This window comes from Salvelinus alpinus, chromosome 7 (assembly GCF_045679555.1).
Source record: "Salvelinus alpinus chromosome 7, SLU_Salpinus.1, whole genome shotgun sequence".
NCBI classification, from domain to species: domain Eukaryota; kingdom Metazoa; phylum Chordata; class Actinopteri; order Salmoniformes; family Salmonidae; genus Salvelinus; species Salvelinus alpinus.
The window spans coordinates 43,011,784-43,033,226 of NC_092092.1; the positions used below are offsets into that span (position 1 = coordinate 43,011,784).

General features: G+C 41.1%; 1 protein-coding gene across 1 annotated transcript in view; it reads left to right on the plus strand.

Moving 5' to 3' along the window:
* LOC139581065 (GPI ethanolamine phosphate transferase 2-like) overlaps positions 1–21,443 on the plus strand; it is a 114,402-nt gene that overhangs the window by 47,121 nt on the left and 45,838 nt on the right. Inside the window, exons 7-8 of the mRNA XM_071410429.1 lie at positions 6,655–6,872; positions 10,374–10,649. Coding sequence (XP_071266530.1) covers positions 6,655–6,872; positions 10,374–10,649 — 494 coding nt within the window. The remainder of the gene's footprint in view (positions 1–6,654; positions 6,873–10,373; positions 10,650–21,443) is intronic.

Consider the following 21,443-nt stretch of genomic DNA (forward strand, 5'->3'; position numbering starts at 1 on the left):
ACAACAGCATAGCAAAGCAGCAACACATGACAACACAGCATGGTAGCAACACAACATGACAACAACATGGTAGCAACACAACATGGTAGCAGCACAAAACATGGTACAAACATTATTTGGCACAGACAACAGAACAAAGGGCAAGAAGGTAGAGACCCCAATACATCACACAAAGCAGCCACAACTGTCAGTGAGAGTGTCTATGATTGAGTCTTTGAATGAAGAGATTGAGATAAAAACTGTCCAGTTTGAGTATTTGTTGCAGCTCGTTCCAGTCGCTTGCTGCAGCGAACTGAAAAGACGAGTGACCCAGGGATGTGTGTTAAACACTGCCCTAAGTAGATGGGATGTCAATCCACTTGTATTCCCTCTGCAGTGGTATTCTGACTGCATTGTGAACGTTTTCCTTGAATAATCATCCTAGATGAACTGGAGAATTTGGGGCACCGATGTACCATAAATCAACCATAGCAGCTTCAGCTTATTATTTTAGCAAGAGTGTGTCTTCTCCTCCTCACAGATTTCTCAATCATCTTTTAATCACAGCTTTTTGTTCCGTAAGTGAGGTGCGAAGAAACTATCTTCAGAATGCCTTAAAGTTCAGATTGTTGGTAGAGGACTTCACTGAGGAATGAGGTAGTTTTTTTTTTGATTTTGTGTTTAGATTTTTTTCTTTATGGGTTCCCTAATGCTCCTGCCTTGATTGTGTAATTGCTTGGTCTTGTCATGCAGGGCTCCCTCAAAAAAGAAACCTTGGTCTCAATGGGACTCCCCCTGCCTAAATAGAGGTTAAATAAATATATGTTCATAATTTGATCCAAGTCACTGTCTATCAATTCACCGCAACCCTTTCCCCTCCATCTCTTTCCTCCTTTTATTTTGGGACTCCGGTCTTAAGTCACACTCACACCCACAACCACCCATGGGCCTCTAAAGGATGAATGCACATTACTGTAGAAAAATACATGCTAATCAATCACAGTGGCTGCTTATTGCCACTGTAATTTAAAACATATTTATATTGCAGTACAGTAGCTCAAGAGAAAGGAGAACTCACACAGGCCTTAAATTACTATTCCGAGTTTGATCTAAAATTGCTGCCAGGAAGGTCCTTGTCTAAACTACAGATTATTCAGCTACATTTTTTCACTCGCTAGTTTCCATAGTGATTCTGGGACAACTTTACAAGCAGTGGACCTAAATCTTGAGTGTGAAATCTGGCCATTACAACTGAGATATTAACCGCAAAGCATCCTTGTGAGATTGTCCTTACTATATATACGATGGACATGCGTAGACATCTACACAAACAACCATCTCACACCTACAGCAAATGTCTTGACAAAGCACAGACAAGACATGATGAAGATGCTAAATTCAGTCAGTGGCGTGCGTACCTCATCTATTTTTTTCTTCTTCTTGTCTTTATCACATATTTAAATTACTGGACCTCCTTTGAGAGGCTTTTCATTTGTCCTCAGTAAAAGGAACAGAGGACCATATGGACTTGTTAATCTATGAGAAATCTCTGATAGAGAGAGTTGGGCGATTGGAGAGAGTGGCTGCTCTTAAAAGAGAACTCTGCAAGGTTGTGGTTATTGCTGTCCCTGTCAGTCACCTTGATTAAGGCAGCCTTAATGCAAGTTAAATAAAGGTTACATTTACAAAATAAAATGTCACATCCAGCCGAGGACCAAGCAAGTAATCTGATCCTAAATTCAACCACTCGCTGTAGTAGGCTAAATTACAGTGTGGCCGAACAAATTGGACTGACACAGTAGTGCCTTTATCAAGGCTTACACATGTGCTTCTCAAGGTGAGCATACATGAACAACTACATACAGTGCTGGAATGAAAAAGATGCTGGTACACACTTTTAGATGTTCCCATTTTAGTGCGATTGGGAGTTCATGGAGGGGCGGACATTGGGATTTTGTCATGACTGTGACCTCTGACTGATGTGTGTCACGAGTGTTGATCTCAAACCGAACACTTGGCCCCTAAGCCCTTTAGTGAGTGGCCGTTTGTTTTTGCTGTTGTGTTCGATAGTGATCACTCGACTCTGCAAGTGTTTTGGCCCAAATGAGCATTGAGATGATGAACACTCGACATCCCAACTGCCACTTATGAATATTCCAAAATGCAAAATCCATCCGTGAGCATCTATCTTGTAGCATGACTCACTTGCTATGAAACACGGGCAGTGAGGACCCCGGGGCAGACACAAATGCATAGTCTGATAGACAGTGAGAAAGTTGTCAAAACAACAACATCTCTCTACTCCTGCATAAACTATGTGCAATTATGTTGGTCACCAGTGATTTCATCTGCTGGTTTTAGCTTGTTGTAGCCTGCCTGCTGCAAGCTAGCTTCACTGACAAAAACAGGGATGGAATTGTATTTAGCGCTAGCTAAGGATGTTGGTCACTTAGCTGATAAACAGCATATAGGTTGTCACTATACTACGACAGTTTGACAGCTTGCTGAGGAAGTTGTAGACATGTTTCCAAAGCGCCAATCGTTACGGTGTAATGTTGGGGTCAGCTAAACACACAGCACAGCAGCAGACGCCATACTGTACTGACTCCGGGCAGAGAAGGTTGTTTTCTGTTTCATTTCCAGGCTGTGCCCATGGAGATCCTGGTTCGAGTCCAGGCTCTGTCGCAGCCGGCCGCCAACGGAAGACCCATGGGGCGGCGCACAATTTGGCCCAGCGTCGTCCAGGTTAGGGGAGGGGTTTGGCCGGCAGGGATGTTCTTGTCCCATCGCGCTCTAGCGACTTCTGTGGTGGGCCGGACGCATGCACGGTGACACAGTCGCCAGGTGTACGGCGTCTCCTCTGACACATTGTGTCAAGAAGCAGTGCGGCATGGTTAGGTCGTGTTTCGGGAGGACGCGTGGCTTTCGACCTTCACCTCTCCCCAGTCTGTATGAGAGTTGCAGCGATGAGACAAGACTGTAACTACCAATTGGATACCACGAAATTGGGGAGAAAAAGGGGTAAAAGTATAAAAATTATAATAATTTTAAAAAATGTCTAAATCCCTATCCATGGATAAGTTCATCTAGTCAGTTGTGCTGAATGCCTTCGACTGAAATGTGCCTTTCGGTTACTGGCCCAACGCTCTAACCACTGAAAGGGCCAAATATAGCTAGCTAGCTAGTCACTGGAAGACAACAACACAATGAGATGCAACAATTAAAGTTTTTTCTTTCAATAATGAAGTTTGACTTGTGATGTGATTGGTCTGAAGCCAAATCAAAACTACCTTTCCTTGACACTTTTTCTTTTGGTGTGCCAGAACCATTCACAGCTGTGTTCAGTCAGTTTAGCTCATTGGCTATAATTAGGGAGGCCAAATGCTTGCTGGCTTCCCTTGCATTCAATGCTACGGGGGCAACAAAGTCATAGTCTTTCTGACCAGACAACACCAGATAGATACACAACACAGCGGGGGGCTGTTTCGTTCGCTTGGCTGCTTTCTCCGGTGAGATACATTCAGCAGCCTCTGGCAAATTGAAGAAAATTTGTGAAACACAGAGAGCCGAAATATACAATAATTTGGACGTTTTTAAAAAAAAAAAACGTTTTTCTTTCTCATAGATTTGATGCCACTGTAGCTAACTAGCTAGTTCACTTGCTCATGGAAGGAGCATAGCATTTAGTGTTTCACTAGATGGTTTGTTAGTTTCTCTTTCGTTTCATATGAATTGAATGGCTCAGGCTTAGCTAGCAAGTTAATAATGGACAAGGTTTTGTGTAACGTTACATGATCAAACTTCAAATATACACTAAACTCCTAAAGCCTTCCGCATGCTTCCGTTCGGCTGGCGCCTAACCGAAAGAGTGTGCTCGCATACTCCTTTAATAGAAAATAGTACTGTTTGTCCATCTTGTCCTCAAAATAGTCAGAATTAATCTAAGATAACTCAAGAAATCTGTCATTAAATTTGTCGTTTTTCTGTGGATATTTTAGTCGCGCAATTTTACATCTAACTAAGATGTTTGGTGCAGTATTTCTCAAGTGAAAAAATGTGCATGAAAACCATTTGTCTGTTGTTGATTTGACAACAAACACTTCAATGAAGAATCCCATTGAAGAAAACACTCTTTACTTACTTTTAAATGTTCATATTTTTAAATATTCATTTGGATTCTTGCCGAACCTAATACTCTCAGAGAATCTCTGTATTCTGTGCACCCGAATGGAACAGAGGAGCTGGAAACTAAACCTTTTGATTAGGAGATGAAACAAACACAATCCAGGGCCAAATTCAATCAACTCAACCATATAACACTTTATTCTTACTCTGCGGAGATGAAAGTTTGCTTTCTTCACATGCTCAAAACCAGCGCTTACAGTGCGATTCAAGAAGTACACTCCCGCATGTTAGGCCTAGTTCAAACATGCTTTCTTCCTGAAGGGAAATAGTGTTACTTTAAAACAGTTACAGGCCAGTTTATATAACCTGTACTTCTTATTGCAATACAGCGCTTTTCCCATCTAATTTCTTTGTTCTCCAACTGTCTGTCTCACTGGCGGCTGGTCTTTGATTGATTGAGCTTATTTATTTGTTTCTCTGGAGTGGAGGAGGTACAGAGGTACGAATGAGGGGAACAGGAGGGCACCAGAGGTTTGTGTTCTTGCTGACGTGGCTCATTTCTGTCCTAAGTGCCGTAGCATCCCCTTCTCCGAAAACTTGGCCAGCCACCTCAGTGGGAAGGCAAAAATAACACTGATGGTTTCATGACTCAGCAATATGACAGTGGATTATTGAAGAAGTCCTCGACTTGTTGGATTTATTTGTACTACAAGTGAAGTACCGCCCTCAGCCTCATTGACAACTCCCACTTCTTTTGATATCTGTTCTTCAAATGATTAGATCATTTTTTTGTGTGGATTCAGCTAAAGCTGAACCATTGTTTCATTAAAATATATATTGAACTTTGCATTTCGCAAAATTGGGATAACAGAATAATTAAATGATTAATAGTGAGCGTTATCAATTATGGCTGTGACGATAACAGTATCTCAATACTTTTTCCATGGCTAAAATTAAATCACAAAGCAGAGCAGTAATAATCGTATTAGGAGACGATGGGGAGGTGATTAAAAAAGCTTGTCCATGCCAGGCCAGGGCATTCATCTCTCCTAACCTATGATCAATTCATTAAATTACAGTTTCATTATGAATGGATGGCGTGTCATTTTCGCTTATGTTTGAGGAATTTGTCACCTGAGTAATCAAAGCGGGACATAGGGTGGATCCTGTGTGTAGTATACAGTAACTGAATGAGTAAATTAATTAGTTCTTATTGTTTCTGTAATTGGTGTTTAGCAGTATAATTGGGTACATTAACTGCAGTGTTAGTGTCTGTTGAAGAGGCAGCTGTTGTAGGATGGGGATACAATTGTAGAGTTTTGGCAGTATAGCTAGTAAATAATTAATAAAGACATATACTGTATATGATCTACTTTTTAGAGCTAGTCTCCTCGAAATATGTCATATTTATAGGCTCTATGTCTGTCAACCAACAATGGGTCACGTTCATCAAACTGAATTACTTTGTTACTTTTTCGTGTCCATCAGAGATGAACTGATGAAAGTGTAATGACAGTTCATATTAGAGTATACAGCCCATGTCTATCACTCTCATTTACACTGTATTTTTAATATCTTTGATTTGCTAATAACTTCAGGCATCTTGTGGATACCTAAAAAGGCCATCCTCTGACCAATCCCTCTTTCACTTTAACTCTGACCAAGGACCGTTTGTATTGTTTGATTCATGCCTATGGCGGAAGGCTCGTATATTTCCACCTCCGTTCCTGTGTCCGACATAATCACAATCTCCATTTATCATAGTTACGCTCATATGACTCAGATAGAGGCGCCAGAAAACTTGACGCCAGAACGCGTCAAGTTGTACGCGTTCTCGAAGAGTTGGACAAAGCCAAAGCGAAGGGTTGTTTTTTTATACTCTACTTTTGAATGTTATTGTTCCCAAAATTAAGGCTGTGATGGTCCTGGACTTTTGGAACGATCATGACGGTCATTTTGTTTTCATGGCGGTCTTCATCCATAATCGTTGGCTACATGATTATACAATTACCATGCCAGCCATACCCAACATGCAATTTTGGGAGGTTCTTAAAATGCTTGAATGAAATGAATACAGAAAAGTTAACCATGTTGAATGGATTTATTTTAATATCCTGGCTATGAGTTGGCGATGTTAAGTGAATTACGAGTGGACTAATGGAGCTATAAATCTGCATACAAATGATATGGAGTGAACGTGCTGTTGATTGGTTATCGATTATACTTTTCTCCAAGTCTCCGGCGCAAATGATTTGAGCATGTTTCGTTAATTAAATGTGTGTAAATCATTACCCGTGGTTTCTTACTAACACGGGAGTAACTATTATTGTGTGATTGCCGCTGTACAACATATACAACACATTCTTGAAAGGTGCCTCTGTTAGTTATTGTGTGTCTACCTTTGCAACTACTACCACCACTAGTAGTAGTTAGTTTATTGTTCATGTGAAATTGATTGACATCTTATATCACTCACACTTTGGCATAACACCTTCCTTTCCTCGCCCTCCTCTCATAATTGTCTCCCTCTCTCCTCTCTCTCGCCCACAGAGGAGGGTTATGAGCAGTTCCGCATGGCGGAGAAATCCCATGGTAACTGGTTGAAGCTGGTGGTGGAGGGCAACACGTCAGAGGTGCTGAACAACATTGGGAAGAAGGTGCTCAAGCAGTACCTGGAGGCCCTCAGGGTCATGAGCGCGGCCCTCAGCAAGCAGATGGGCAAATACGACATGTATTCCATGGTGGTGGGCATGGTCCTCGTCTTCCAGGTGGGTAGTGGGGTGTTGCCCCCCAGACGCTTGTGTCAGTTTGGGATTTTCCCCACGAATGGTTAAGGTTAGGATTGGGGGGGGATGGGAAACCTGACCCTAGGTCTGTACCTAGGGGAACTTCACCCCAGAGCTGGGAGTGAGGGACAGGAAGTGACATGATGATGATGATGATAGTGGTGATGATGTAGTCGGTAATATCTTGTGTGTGTATATAAATATTTATATATATATATACATATATATATATATACATACACATGTACTTTGCATGCAACCCATAATAAGACTATATGCAAAGTCTATTAAAATATTATCTGACTCCATAAAGACAATTTAGCAGTGTGCAAGCAGGACTGTTGTTGAGTTACAGGAATAGGCTATCAAGAAATGTCTGAGAATTGAATGATCAATGCTAGTAGATTTAAATTGCAATCTGAATCAATTCACATGCAAGGCTAAACCACAAGTTTCAAGTTATTACTGGCATTATTCTAGGCATGATCGAAGCGGGAGAGAGAGAGAGAGAAGTCAAGGTCCTAAAGACCATGCCACAAAAGGTCCATGGGGAGGAGCTAGAGAGAGGCAGTGTAGGTACCTCACCAAAGCAGGACATGAGCAAAAGAGAGAGACAATTCATCTAAGACCAACGTATAACCATATGACCTGTTTGAATTCAAAATCCGAGTCGTTGACCAATAGCAGACTCTAAAAGTGAACTTCCAATCAGATATCAGACGTGCAGCATGTTATCACAACAGCACCTCTGCTTCCCAGAGATGTGACAGAATGGGGGGTTGTTGAGAACAGCACAGATAATTCAGCATGACTGAGAAACACAATTGAATACTTGAATACGGTGTCGTCAGAGACATGTCAGGGGCTGCCACTACATGCTGATCATGATGACGATGAACACTTGTATGCATTATACCAAAAGTGTTATGTACAGTACATATGCATGCCAGTGCATGGTATGTGTGTGGCCGTGGTGGGATATTGCTGATGTTTGTCATATTGAATGGTATTAGCCTAAATGAGCACGTTGCATTGTAAACTGGTGTTATGTGGTACATATCACACACAACCCACATCCAAATATTAGCATTTTAAGATGCCAATTCTGCTGCTGAAGAGAACCAATATCTAGGGAATATTCATAGAACACAATACATTTTAACGAACAGTTTTAATGTTGATATAAGGCTTGACTTGACTTAATCCCATGGTTTACTTTTACAGAGAGTGTCGATATAGCCTTCAATTATTAAAATGACCTCGAGCTAGCGTGAGAATAACCATACAGTTGGAACAGCACTTCGCCAGAGTTCTGATTGGATAACAGATCGTTCTGTTTCCTCTGTCTGTGATAACTTTAGATGCTGCCTTGATCTTCATTGCCGCTACCAAACACTTGAACAAAAGGTCTCTAATGAAGTGAGGTGTGTGTGCGTGCATGGGTGCCATATTGTTTAATTATCGGGTTCAAATCTAATCAAATGAAATGTTTTTGTCACGTGTTTCTGTAAACCACAGGGGTAGACTAAAAGTGAAATACTTACCTATGGGCCCTTCCCAACAATGCATAGAGAAAGAAAATGGAGAAATAATTGAAAAGTGATAACACGTAATAACAAAAGTCATAATAAATATATTGTGAGTAACGATAACTTTGCTATATCATGTTACATGGGATACCAGTACCTATTTGATGTGCAGGGGTGCAAGGTGATTGATTTAGATATGTACATAACTATAAATAAAGTGACTAGGCAACAGGATAGATAATAAACAGTAGCAGCAGCGTATGTGAAAATAAGTCAAAATAAGTTAGTGCAAAAAGGGTCAATGCAAATAGTCCAGGTAGCTAATTGGTTCACTATTTAACTAACTATTTAGCAGTCTTGTGTTTTGGGAGTAGAAGCTGTTCAGGGTCCTGTTGGTTCCAGATTTGGTGCATCGGTAGCAAGTTAAATGGTTTAGCGATGCTTTAAAGGTCAAAACATCTTTATACTGCTCTTTGTTGAGCAAGCATTTCTCCAAGTAAACTTTTTCTGGGGGCGAAGGGGCACTCAGTAACAATACAACTTTCCAACTTTCCTGGGCTTGTACGACAAATCTTCCATGTGAACAATATTGGATGGGGCAATTCCCATGCGTTCCCTTCAAAACAAATTAACAGAAAAATCTGCTGTGCTCTCATGCTGACTGTTGCAGTCACAACTTACGTTCATTTGAATGCGTTTCATCTTGGAGACGGGGCTTTCATATGCAAAGAGGTCATTTGCCGGTAAAAGCGGATAACAATAATCATAAGAAAATCACAGAACGTGTTGGCATTTGCTCACTTTTTGTGTACACTATTTGTGTAAGGGTTTGACTTAACGTTGGACCGTTTTGGATCATTGGTGGAGCTGTGAGATGTTTTTTATGAATTGTTTTTATAGAATATACTGTATGTTGTAGCCTCCTGGGTTTAGAAGATTGCCTCCGCTTTTAGAATTTGCTTAGCAACAGTAAATACTGTACGCACCATAAATAAGATATGAACGACAAAGGTTTAACCTATAAAAATGCTTTGCATTTATTCCAGTTTGTACTCAAATTTCAGGTCAGTTTCCGTTGAGTTCACTGGGTTTGTTGTCATGCTCTTGCGCTTTAAGACCGTTTCCCTACAAGTTATTTACTTCTTTTCAGAAATAAAACTGCTAATTGCAGCACGACATAGAACGCTCTGCATAGACTCCCCAGCGAGTATTATTGGGAGCAGTTGGGAAAGTTGACAAAAATATCCCAAACTCTGAATAGAAACTAAGAAGTGTCCCTCGAGAGGCGACTGCCTTCTATCAGGAAGAGAGAAGCAGAGAGAGAGAGAAAAGAGGCTGTTTCCAAAATAAAAAGTTGGACTTGTCAGCAGTTGGTCCCAGTCGATACTCAAGGACAAGGCATCTAGTCTTCTCTCCACTGCACGGTCCCTGATAGATTTAGTCCGTAGAGAGGGGAAGAGAAAGGGAACTACGTAGTAAAAGGACCTGGAACTCTTGTCTCTTGTGTTCCACGTACTTGTTTACTTTGAAAAGAAAGAGCTTCCATATTTGCTTCCAAGATGGCACATTGAAAGGTTCCAGTTGAAAGACTTCAGTCAAGCCAAAATCCAAATGCAAAGATAGGGAAGTACACAAATTATGCTTTTGCTTGGACTCAATCCAAGCCACATCAACCACAGATTGACAAATGTCTGTACTCTGTTCACACATTGACTCCAGTGTTACCTCGTAGTTTGCCCATCTATCCAGCCATCTCTCTCCATCTTCTGTGTCCTTTACTGTATGACTCATTGACCTCATGCAACATATTGCAAAGACTTGTAGCTATAAAGGTGAGCTCGGTCTGTCCGGTGTTTTTGCATTATGTATGTGCATATTTGCACACCCTTGTGAGTCTGTTTTTGCTTACATCCATGACTGGACTGAGTGTGTCCGTTCCTCATTCTCTCTCCAGCTCCTTCTCCTCCTGCTGCTGGCCATGCCCGAGGCACTGAGCGGCGCGTCAGAGGTGGATCTCCCTGTGTCCTCGGCTCTGCTTTCGCTGCCCTTCTACCTGCTGTGCCTGCTCCTCTTCTCCGTGCACATGCTGGTGTGCACGTCGGCCGAGAGCGCCTGCTACTTCTGCAGCCTCTCCTGGGGCCTGGTGTTCGGGGCAGTGGTCCTCTACTCTGGCCTGCTCTGCATTCTGGTATCCATGGCAGCCAGGAAGGGAGCAAAGCCCCCTGGTAAGGTGAGTACATTGTCTGAGAGCCATCTCCAATGAGACACTAGTAGCTATTGGTCTTCTACAGACTGGTCAAACTTTACGCTCAACCTAGTAATTAATGGTCGTTTTCAGACCACTTTTGACGTCTGACCTTGGAGAGAACTATCACTTGAAGAATTAGGCCAGTGCATTTTCTTCTCTGACCCTCCCCGACCACAGTAGCCTATTCCCTGCCATCGACATTATACAGACGTTCTCAAATTTGTTGGTATACTTTCAGCTCATTGAAATAATGCTTCGTTCCTCCTGAAAAGTGATGAAATTCATTTGATCATGTATACTTGCGTGCCTTTGGTATGTCATAGAATAAAGCAAAGAAGCTGTGAAAAGAGATGAATTATTGCTTATTCTACAAAGATATTCTAAAATGGCCTGGACACATATGTTGGTATCCCTTAGAAAAGATAATAAAGGATTTGATTATAGTGATATAACTAATTTAATTAGTATCACACATGTCTCCAATCTTGTAATCAGTCATTCAGCCTATTTAAATGGAGAAAAGTAGTCACTGAGCTGTTTGGTATCGTTGTGTGCACCACACTGAACATGGACCAGAGAAAGCAAAGGAGACATTTGTCTGAGGAGATCAGAAAGAAAATAATAGACAAGCAAGGTAAAGGCTACAAGACCATCTCCAAGCAGCTTGATGTTCATGTGACAACAGTTGCAAATATTATTAAGAATTTTAAGATCCATGGAACTGTATCCACCTCCCTGGACGTGGCTGTAAGAGGAAGACCCCAGATTGAACAGATAAAGAACCAAGGATAACTGCCAAAGAGATACAAGCTGAACTCCAAGGTGAAGGGCATCCTGACTGGTTGCATCACTGCCTGGTATGACAACTGCTCGGCCTCCGACAGCAAGGCACTACAGAGGGTAGTGCGTACGGCCCAGTACATCACTGGGGCCAAGCTTTCTGACATCCAGGACCTCTATACCAGGCGTGTCAGAGGAAGGCCCTAAAAATTGTCAATGACTCCAGCCACTCAAGTCATAGACTGTTCTCTCTGCTACCGCACGGCAAGCGGTACCGGAGCGCCAAGTCTTGGTCCAAGAGGCTTCTAAACAGACTTCTACCCCCAAGCCATAAGACTCCTGAACATCTAGTCAAATGGCTACCCAGACTATTTGCATTGCCCCCCCGCCCCACCCCTCTTTACACCACTGCTACTCTCTGTTGTGATCTATGCATAGTTACTTTAATAACTCTACCTACATGTACATACTACCCCAATTAACCGGTGCCCCCTGTACATTGACTCTGTACCGGTACCCACCTGTATATAATCTCGCTATTGTTATTTCACTGCTGCGCTTTAATTACTTGTTACTTTTATCTGTTATTATTATCTGTATTTTTTGAAACAGCATTGTTGGTTAGGTGCTCTTAAGTAAGCATTTCACTGTAAGCTCTACACCTGTTGTATTCGGCGCATGTGACTAATAAAATTTGATTTGATGTCAGTTTCTGATCGCACCATCCGTTGCTTTTTGAGCGAAAGTGGGCTACAAGGAAGAAGATCCAGGAGGACTCCACTTTTGAAAGAAAAACATAAAAAAGCCAGACTGGAATTTGCTAAAATGCATATTGACAAGCCACAATCCTTCTGGGAGAAATGTCCTTTGGACAGATGAGTCAAAACTGGAGTTTTTTGGCAAGTCACATCAGCTCTATGTTCACAGACGAAAACATAAAGCTTTCAAAACATTAGAGGAGGCTCGGTTATGTTTTGGGGTTGCTTTGCTGCGCCTGGCACAGGGTGCCTCGAATCTGTGCAGGACACAATGTAATCTCAAGACTATCAAGGCATTCCGGAGCTGAACGTACCGCCCAGTGTCAGAAAGCTCTGTCTCAGTCTCAGGTCATAGGTCCTCCAACAGGATAATGACCCCAAACACACAGCTAAAAGCACCCAAGAATGGATAAGAACAAAACGTTGGACTATTCTGAAGTGGCCTTCTATGAGTCCTGATCTGAATTCTATTGAACATCTATGGAAAGAGCTGGAACTTGCAGTCTGGAGAAGCCACCCATCAAACCTGAAACAGCTGGAGCAGTGTGCTCAGGAAGAGTGGGCCAAAGTACCTGTTAACAGGTGCAGAAGTCTCATTGAGAGCTACAGAAAACGTGTGATTGCCTCTAAAGGTTGCGCAACAAAATATGAAGTTAACGGACCCATCCTTTTTGTCCATGCCATTTTCATTTGTTTTATTATTTACAATATTATGTTGAATAAAAAAAATCAAAGCAACGTCTGATTTCTATTAAATATGGAATAAACAATGGTGGATGCCAATTACTTTAGTCAGTTTCAAGTTATTTCAGAGAAAATTGTGCATTCTTCGTTTTTTGTGGAGGGGTACCAACAAATTTGAGCACGTCTGTATATATTGAGCAGACAGGTTAAATAATTGCATTGCATGTTGATAAAAAATACACCGTTTGAGACAAAAGGTCTTCGAAATGATGCTGTTCTTTCTTTGTAATTACTTATTTCTGTCCCTGCAAGTCATACTATTAAAACCATGCAACATAAACAGAGGTGAATAATTAAAATGAATTAGTCTTTCCAGAAAAAGTTTTAAAGACAAACTGTTTTTTTCTACTTCTAAGTCACCAGTGTCATTAAGCTTTCTTAATTATGTTTGAAAAAGTGGACTCTTCTCTCTCTCTTCTGGGAACTAACAGAAACATATATATATATTTTTTTTTTTATCATTAGGATAGATACAGTGCATTCGGAAAGTATTCAGACCCTTCAATTTCTTTTCCACATTTTGTTACATTACATCATTATTCTAAAATTGATTAAATAGTTTTTTTTTCACAGTACCCTATAATTATGAAGCAAAAACAGGTTTTAAGACATTTTTGCAAATGTATTAAACATTAAAAATGGAAATACCACCTTTACATAAGTTCAGACCCTTTACTCAGTACTTTGTTGAAAAACCTTTGGCAGCGATTACTTCCTCGAGTCTTTTCGGGTATGATGCTACAAGCTTGGCACACCTGTATTTGGAGGAGTTTCTCAGATTCTTCTCTGCAGATCCTCTCGAACTCTGTCAGGTTGAATGGGGAGCGTCGCTGCACAGCTATTTTCAGGTCTCTCCAGAGATGTTCGAACGGGTTCGGACTCTGGCTTGGCCACTCAAGGACATTCAGAGACTTGAACCGAAGCCACTGCTGCATTGTCTTGGCTGTGTGCTTAGGGTTGTTGTCCTGTTGGAAGGTGAACCTTCACCCCAGTCTGGGGTCATGAGTGCTCTGGAGCAGGTTTTCATCAAGGATCTCTCTGTACTTTGCTCCATTCATCTTTCACCCGATCCTGACTAGTCTCCCACTCCCTGCCGCTGAAAAACATCCCCACAGCATTATGCTGCCACCACTATGCTTCACAGTAGGGATGGTGCCAGGTTTCATCCAGATGTAAAGCTTGGCATTCAGGCCAAATATTTCAATCTTGGTTTCATCAGACCAGAGAATCTTGTTTCTCATGGTCTGAGAGTCCTTTAAGGTGCCTTTTGACAAACTCCAAGCAGGCTGTCGTGTGCCTTTTTAGAGTGGCTTTTGTCTGGCCACTACCATAAAGGCCTGATTGGTAGAGTGCTGCAGAGATGGTTGTCCTTCTGGAAGGTTCTCCCATCTCCACAGAGGAACTCTGGAGCTCTGTCAGAGTGACCATCTGGTTCTTGGTCACCTCCCTGACCAAGGCCCTTCTTCCCCAATTGCTCAGTTTGGCCGGGCTGCCAGCTCTAGGAAGAGACTTGGTTGTTCCAAAGTTCTTCCATTTAAGAATAATGGAGGCCGCTGTGTTCTTGTGGACCTTCAATGCTGCATAATTGTTTTGCAACCCATCCCCAGATCTGTGCCTTGACACAATCCTGTCTCAGAGCTCTATGGACAATTCTTTCGACCTCATGGCTTTGTGTTTGCTCTGACATGCACACAGCTTTGGCCTACTACGCTTTGACCTACTACAGTAGCTTTAATGGTATTGTACTTCAAACTATATGTAGGCAGGTTTCTTAGGTTTCAAACCTCATCAAACAGCCTACTTCATACTCTTCAGAGGGATAATGGACATTACAGTGTACAGCTATTAAAATGTATACAATATACAGTACCAGTCTAACGTTTGGATACACCTACTCACGTAAGAGTATTTTTTGTTGGTGCTATTTTCTACAATGTAGAATAATAGTGAAGACATCAAAATGATGTAATAACACATATGGAATCATGTAATAACCAAAAAAGTGTTCAACAAATAAAAATATATTTGAGATTTGTGATTCTTCAAAGTAGCCACAAGTAGCCACCGCTCGCTTAGTGGGACTATCATTTGTTTTCGTCAGGGCAATGACCCAAAACACACTGGCTGTGTAAGGGCTATTTGACCAAGAAGGAAGTGATGGAGTGCTGCATCAGATGACCTGGCCTCCACAATCACCTCACCTCAACCCAATTGAGATGGTTTGAGATGAGTTGGACCGCAGAGTGAAGGAAAAGCAGCCAACAAGTGCTTAGCATATGTGAGAACTTCTTCAAGACTGTTGCAAAAGCATTCCTCGTGAAGCTGGTTGAGAGAATGCCAAGGGTGTGCAAATATCTTTATTTGTTTACACTTTTTTGCTTACTACATAATTCCATATGTGTTATTTCATAGTTTTGATGTCTTCACTATTATTCTACAATGTCGAAAATAGTAAAAAATAAAGAAAAAACTCTTGAATGAGTAGGTGTGTCCAAACGTTTGACTGGTACTGTATATTGTATACATTATAATAGCTGTACACTGTAATGTCCATTATCCCTATGAAGAGTATGAAGTAGGCTGTTTGATAAGGTTTGAATCCTAAGAAACCTGCCTACATATAGTTTGAAGTACAATACTATTATAGCTACTGTAGTAGGTCAAAGCGTAGTAGACCAAAGCTGTGTGCTGGAAAACATTGGTAGAGCATGGATGGAATAGGCATTGTGGTGCTCATGTGAATTTTATGTCTTTTTTGGCTTCAGACCATGCCTACTTCTCACTTAAAACATATTTTTTTGTTTTTAAATTTCCATATTTTTTACACAATATTATTATACAACATTATAATACAGCATAACACAGCAATAAAAGTTAGTTAAAAGTAAACAGTAATCACAAATGTCAACAGAAATAATGTAGTTGTTAGTATTTATTTAATATTAACAGCTGATTTTCCAGAGGGAAGCAAAAAAACAGAAACTCACTTAAGCCAATTTGGAGTAAACTGGGGTAAAACATGTCCTGATTTCTCTTAAGACAATCGAGCAAGCCCCTGGAACCTAAAAGTTTACTGAAGAAAGTCCTACATAACCTGTAAACAAAAGTGAATTATCACTAAATATAGCATTTACAACCAAATGTACATTGGTCAGATATAGTCAACTTTGTAAATACAATTCAGGGATGGCCACAATTGCTCTTGAGAAGCTGCAGTTTTATGCAGGCTTTTTTTGTTCAATCCCAGTTCTAGCACACCTGATTCTACTATTCATGGTCGTGATGAACAGCTGAGGTCTTGATGAACAGCTGAGTAGTAGAATCAGGTGTGGTACCACTGGACTTGAGAAAAAAAACATGTATAACCCTGTGGATTGTCAAGAACAATTTTGGCAACTCCAGATACAAACAATGCTGAGAAACCCCTGTAAAATACAAGTACCAAACACTCTTAAGAAAAATATATACACATTTACAAATCTGCTCTAAATCCTTTAACTACAAATGTTCTTAGTCATTTTGTACACAGCTGTCCAACTCCAGTGAAAGAGGACACATTCCCTCATTTATATATGACAGTATAAATATGAAAACAGATGGGACTATGCACAGATTTGGAACAGAACATACATTTTAAGTATTGATAGTGTGCGAATGACCATGTGTATGGTGTGCATTGGAATTGGCATAAGTCAATTGTCAGCTCCACATGGGCCAGCTTGCATGTATTTCTCTGTGACAAGCGCATGCCCACAATCCTCTACTCTGCCATAAAGCACTGTGTCCTTGGGAAGTACCGTAGAGATGGCGTGCATCTCATGGATGAGGGCAACAACCTCTTCCTTTAGAGTCTGAAAGCTGGTCTCTCCTCCATTCTAGCAAGACACACGCAGTAGTACACACCACCAACACTCACTGCCACTTGTCTGCCACTCTACAAACCCAAAGGCTCTTTTAAGAGCCACCTAATTAATGAAAGTGTGTGTGTGTGGGAGGGGGGCTGTCAAAACTATAACTAAATGATGGTCAAAATGTTTCCTCTGGGAGACAAACCCACAGTCTTCAGATCCACAGGCGGTAACTCTAACCGTTAACACACCCTGTTCTTAAAACATTGATTTTGACAGACCATTTAAATGGACGGATTGGAAGCGTTCATTCCAAAATGATGTTGGTCATTCACTCAGTACTGATTGAACATTTATTTAGCCTTCTTGGTTAAAATCTTCTTGTTGAAAACAGACTCATTTTATTACGTAGCTGACCAAGTTAGCAAGCATGTCATTTTCTTTTGACTGCGCACAGCATAGCGTACAATTTAACTTAGCGACATTTGTGGGTTTTCGAGCATGAACTGCTCTTTTCAGGTCCTGCCACAACATCTTAATCAGGTTTAGGTCTGGACTTTGACTAGGCCATTCCAGAACTTTAAATGTGTTGCTTTTGAGCCTTTCTGATGTAGAATTGCTTGTGTGTGTTGGATCATTGTCTTGCTGCATGACCCAGCTACGCTTTAGCTCACAGATAGATGGCCTGACATTCTCCTTTAGAATTCTCTAATACAGAGCAAAATTCATGGTTCCTTCAACAAGGGAAAGTCATCCAGGTCCTGAGGCAGCAAAGCATCCCAAACCATCACACCACCACCACCATGCTTGAATGTTTGTGTGAGGTTTTTACTGTGGAATGCGGTGTTTGGTTTTGCCAGACATAACAGGACCCATGTCTTCCGAAAAAGGATTGGCGGGCAATGATTTACATTGGCTCGTTTGATGTTCCCGGACAACTTTTAGACACAGTGCCAACGGCGGGGAACACTGCATCGCTTCCAATTATTGACCGGATGTGTCTGTGATGAACTGAAGTGAGGTCCCGCCGCTGGATGCGCCGCGACAGGTTTACTTTTTGTGTCTATGTCTGTGTCAGCATGCCTTCAGAAACCGAAGGGGGGGGAGGAGGGAGCCTTGTGGGGTTCCTTTTGTGTGACAAAGCCAGACGGTCTGGCAAAAAAAAGTCGAGTTATAATGGTTATGTCCTGAATGGCACCCTATTCCCTATTTAGTGCCCTATGGGCCCTGGGCAAAAGTAGTGCACTATATAGGGGATAGGGTGCCATTAGGTAAGCAGGCAAAGACTTGGGTGACAAACTGCCCTATTGATGATAAACGCACGTAACGACCAGACGAGATCTCCAGCAGTGTGCCAGTCTGCTATTGGATTAGCATATACAGTCAGGTCCAACATTATTGGCACCCATGGTAAAGATTAGCAAAAAAGACTGTATAAGATAAATAATTCAAATATTGAGCTATATTATATGCAAAGAAATTGTGCGAAATTATATTAGTTTTTACTAATACAATTGCTCAGAGAAAGAGATTTTGTTTCACAAGTAAATATTTTTCTCAAAAAGATATGGGTCAAAATTATTGCCACCCTTGTTTTCAACACCTTTCAATACCTCACCTTGCGAGGAGAACGGCACTGAGCCTTTTTCTAAAACCTTTTATGAGATTGGAGAACACATCGGGAGAGATCTTAGACATTCCTCCGTACAGAATCGTTCCAGATCCTTGATATCTTTCGTCTGCGCTTATGGACTGACTCCTTCAATTCAAACCACAATTTTCAAGTGCGGCGACTTAAGATGGCCTTTCCGAATGCTTATTTTGTGGTCAACTAACCATTTCTTTGTGGATTTTGATGTGTGCTTCGGGTTATTGTCTTGCTGGAAGATCCACTTGCAGCCAAGATTGAGCCTCCTGGCAGAGGCAACCAGGTTTTTGGCTAAAATGTCCTGGTATGGGTAAAGTTCACCATTGACCTTAACAATGGTCCCAGGACCAGTGGAAGCAAAATAGCCAATAACATCCAAGATCCTCCTCCATATTTACAATAGGTATGGGATTCTTTTTGCATTTGCATCTTTCTTTAGATGCCAAAACCCACCGCTGGTGTGCAAAAGAGATATATTTTCATGTCATCCAACAAAGGTAAATGCTTGACGTTTGCTAAACAGCATTGGCACCTGGATCAGAACCGGTGCTATGTTTAGATGACATGAAACTAGAGCTATTGGCCGTGCACACCAGTGGTGGGTTTGGCGTTGAAAGAAAGATGCAAATGCAGAAGATACCCCCATACCTACTGTAAAATATGGTGGATCTTTGATGTTATGGAGCTATTTTGCTTCCACTGGTCCTGGGGCACTTCAACGGCCTGGATGCCTCTGCCAGGAGGCTGAAACTTGGCTGCAAGTGAAGAAATGGTTAATTGACCGGGGGGAAAAATTGGCCGTCTGTCTCCAGACTTTAACCCCATTGAAAACCTGTGGTTTGAATTGAAGAGGGCAGTCCATAAGCACAGACAAAGAATATCAAGGATCTGGAAAGATTCTGTATGGAGGAAAGGTCTAAGATCCCTCCCAATGTGTTCTCCAATCCCACAACTAAGGTGAGGTATTAAGAGATATAAAAAACACAGGTGCCAATAATGTTTACTCCTATTAAAGGACCTCCTATTGGAGGACCAAAAAAAGCCGTTACCGATTATTCGGCCGATTTTTATATATATAATTGTAATAATGACAATTACAACAATACTGAATGAACACTTTTATTTTAACTTAATATAATACATACATAAAATCTATTTAGTCTCAAATAAATAATGAAACATGTTCAATTTGGTTTAAATAATACAAAAACACAGTGTTGGAGAAGAAAGTAAAAGTGTAATATGCGACATGTAAAAAAGCTAACGTTTAAGTTCCTTGCTCAGAACATATGAAAGCTGGTGGTTCCTTTTAACATGAGTCTTCAATATTTCCAGTTAAGAAGTTTTAGGTTGTAGTTATTATTTGACTATTTCTCTCTATATCATTTGTATTTCATATACCTTTGACTATTGGATGTGCTTATAGGCACTATAGTATTGCCAGCCTAATCTAAGGAGTTGACAGGCTTGAAGTCATAAACAGAGCTGTGCTTCAAGCATTGCGAAGAGCTGCTGGCAAACGCAGGAAAGTGCTGTTTAAATGAATGCTTTTGAGCATGCTGCTGCCTACCACCGCTCAGTCAGACTGCTCTATCAAATATCAAATCATAGACTTAATTATAATATAATAAACACACAGAAATACGAGCCTTATGTCATTAATATGGTCAAATGCGGAAACTATAATTTCGAAAACAAAACGTTTATTCTTTCAGTGAAATACAGAACCGTTCCGTATTTTATCGAACGGGTGGCAACCCTAAATCTAAATATTGCTGTTACATTGCACATCCTTCAATGTTATGTCATAATTATGTAAAATTCTGGCAATGAATTACTGTCTTTGTTAGGAAGAAATGGTCTTCACACAGTTCGCAACGATCCAGGCGGCCCAGACTGCTGCATATACCCTGACGCGAATGCGCTTTTGTTAAATCATCACCCGTTTGGCGAAGTAGGCTGTGATTCGATGATAAATTAACAGGCACCTCATTGATTATATGCAACGCAGGACAAGCTAGTTAAACTAGTAATATCATCAACCATTTGTAGTTAACTAGTGATTATGCTAAGATTGATTGTTTTTTATGAGGTAAGTTTAATGCTTGCTAGCACCTTACCTTGGCTCCTTGCTGCACTCGAGTAACAGGTGGTCAGCCTGCCATGCAGTCTCCTTGTGGATTGCAAGGTAATCGGCATCCAAAAATGGCGATTACCGATTGTTATGAAAACTCGAAATCGGCCCTAATTAATCGGCAATGCTGGTCGACCTCTACTACCAGTAATTGTGTACATTTTCCTATCAACGGAACATGAAATACGGTAATATGCTATGCCTCCCGGAGTCATGTCTGAACAAGGACATGGATAATATACAGTTAGCTGGGTTTTCTATGCATCGGAAAGACGGCAGTGTCTGGTAACATCGTGGGGGTGGTGTGTGTCTCTTTGTTAACAACGGTCTCTAATATTCAGGAAGTCTCAGCTTATCTTGAGATGTTCTAACTCGCCTGAGTTGGATTACCTCATGATAAGCTGTAGACTATATTATTTACCAAGAGTTTTATACCATATTTTCCCATAGCGGTCTATTTACCAACACAAAACTATGCTGGCACTAAGGATGCACTCAACGAGCTCTACAGGACCATAAGCAAACAATAAAATACTCATTCATAGGCGACACTCCTAGTGGCCTGTGATTTTAATGCTGAAAAACTGGAATCTGTTTTACCTAATTTCTACCAGCATGTCATCTGTGCAAAATAATAAAACAACTCTAGATTACCTTTACTCCAAACACAGAGTGTTTGGAGTAATACAAAGCATTACAAATACAAAGCTCTCCCTCGGCCTTCATTTAGAAAATCTGACCAGAACTCTATTTTCCTGATTCCTGCTTACAAGCAAAAACTCAAACAGGAAGTGGTCCGATGAAGCGGATGCTAAGCTACAGGACTGTTTTGCTAGCACAGACTGGAATATGTTCCCGGGATTC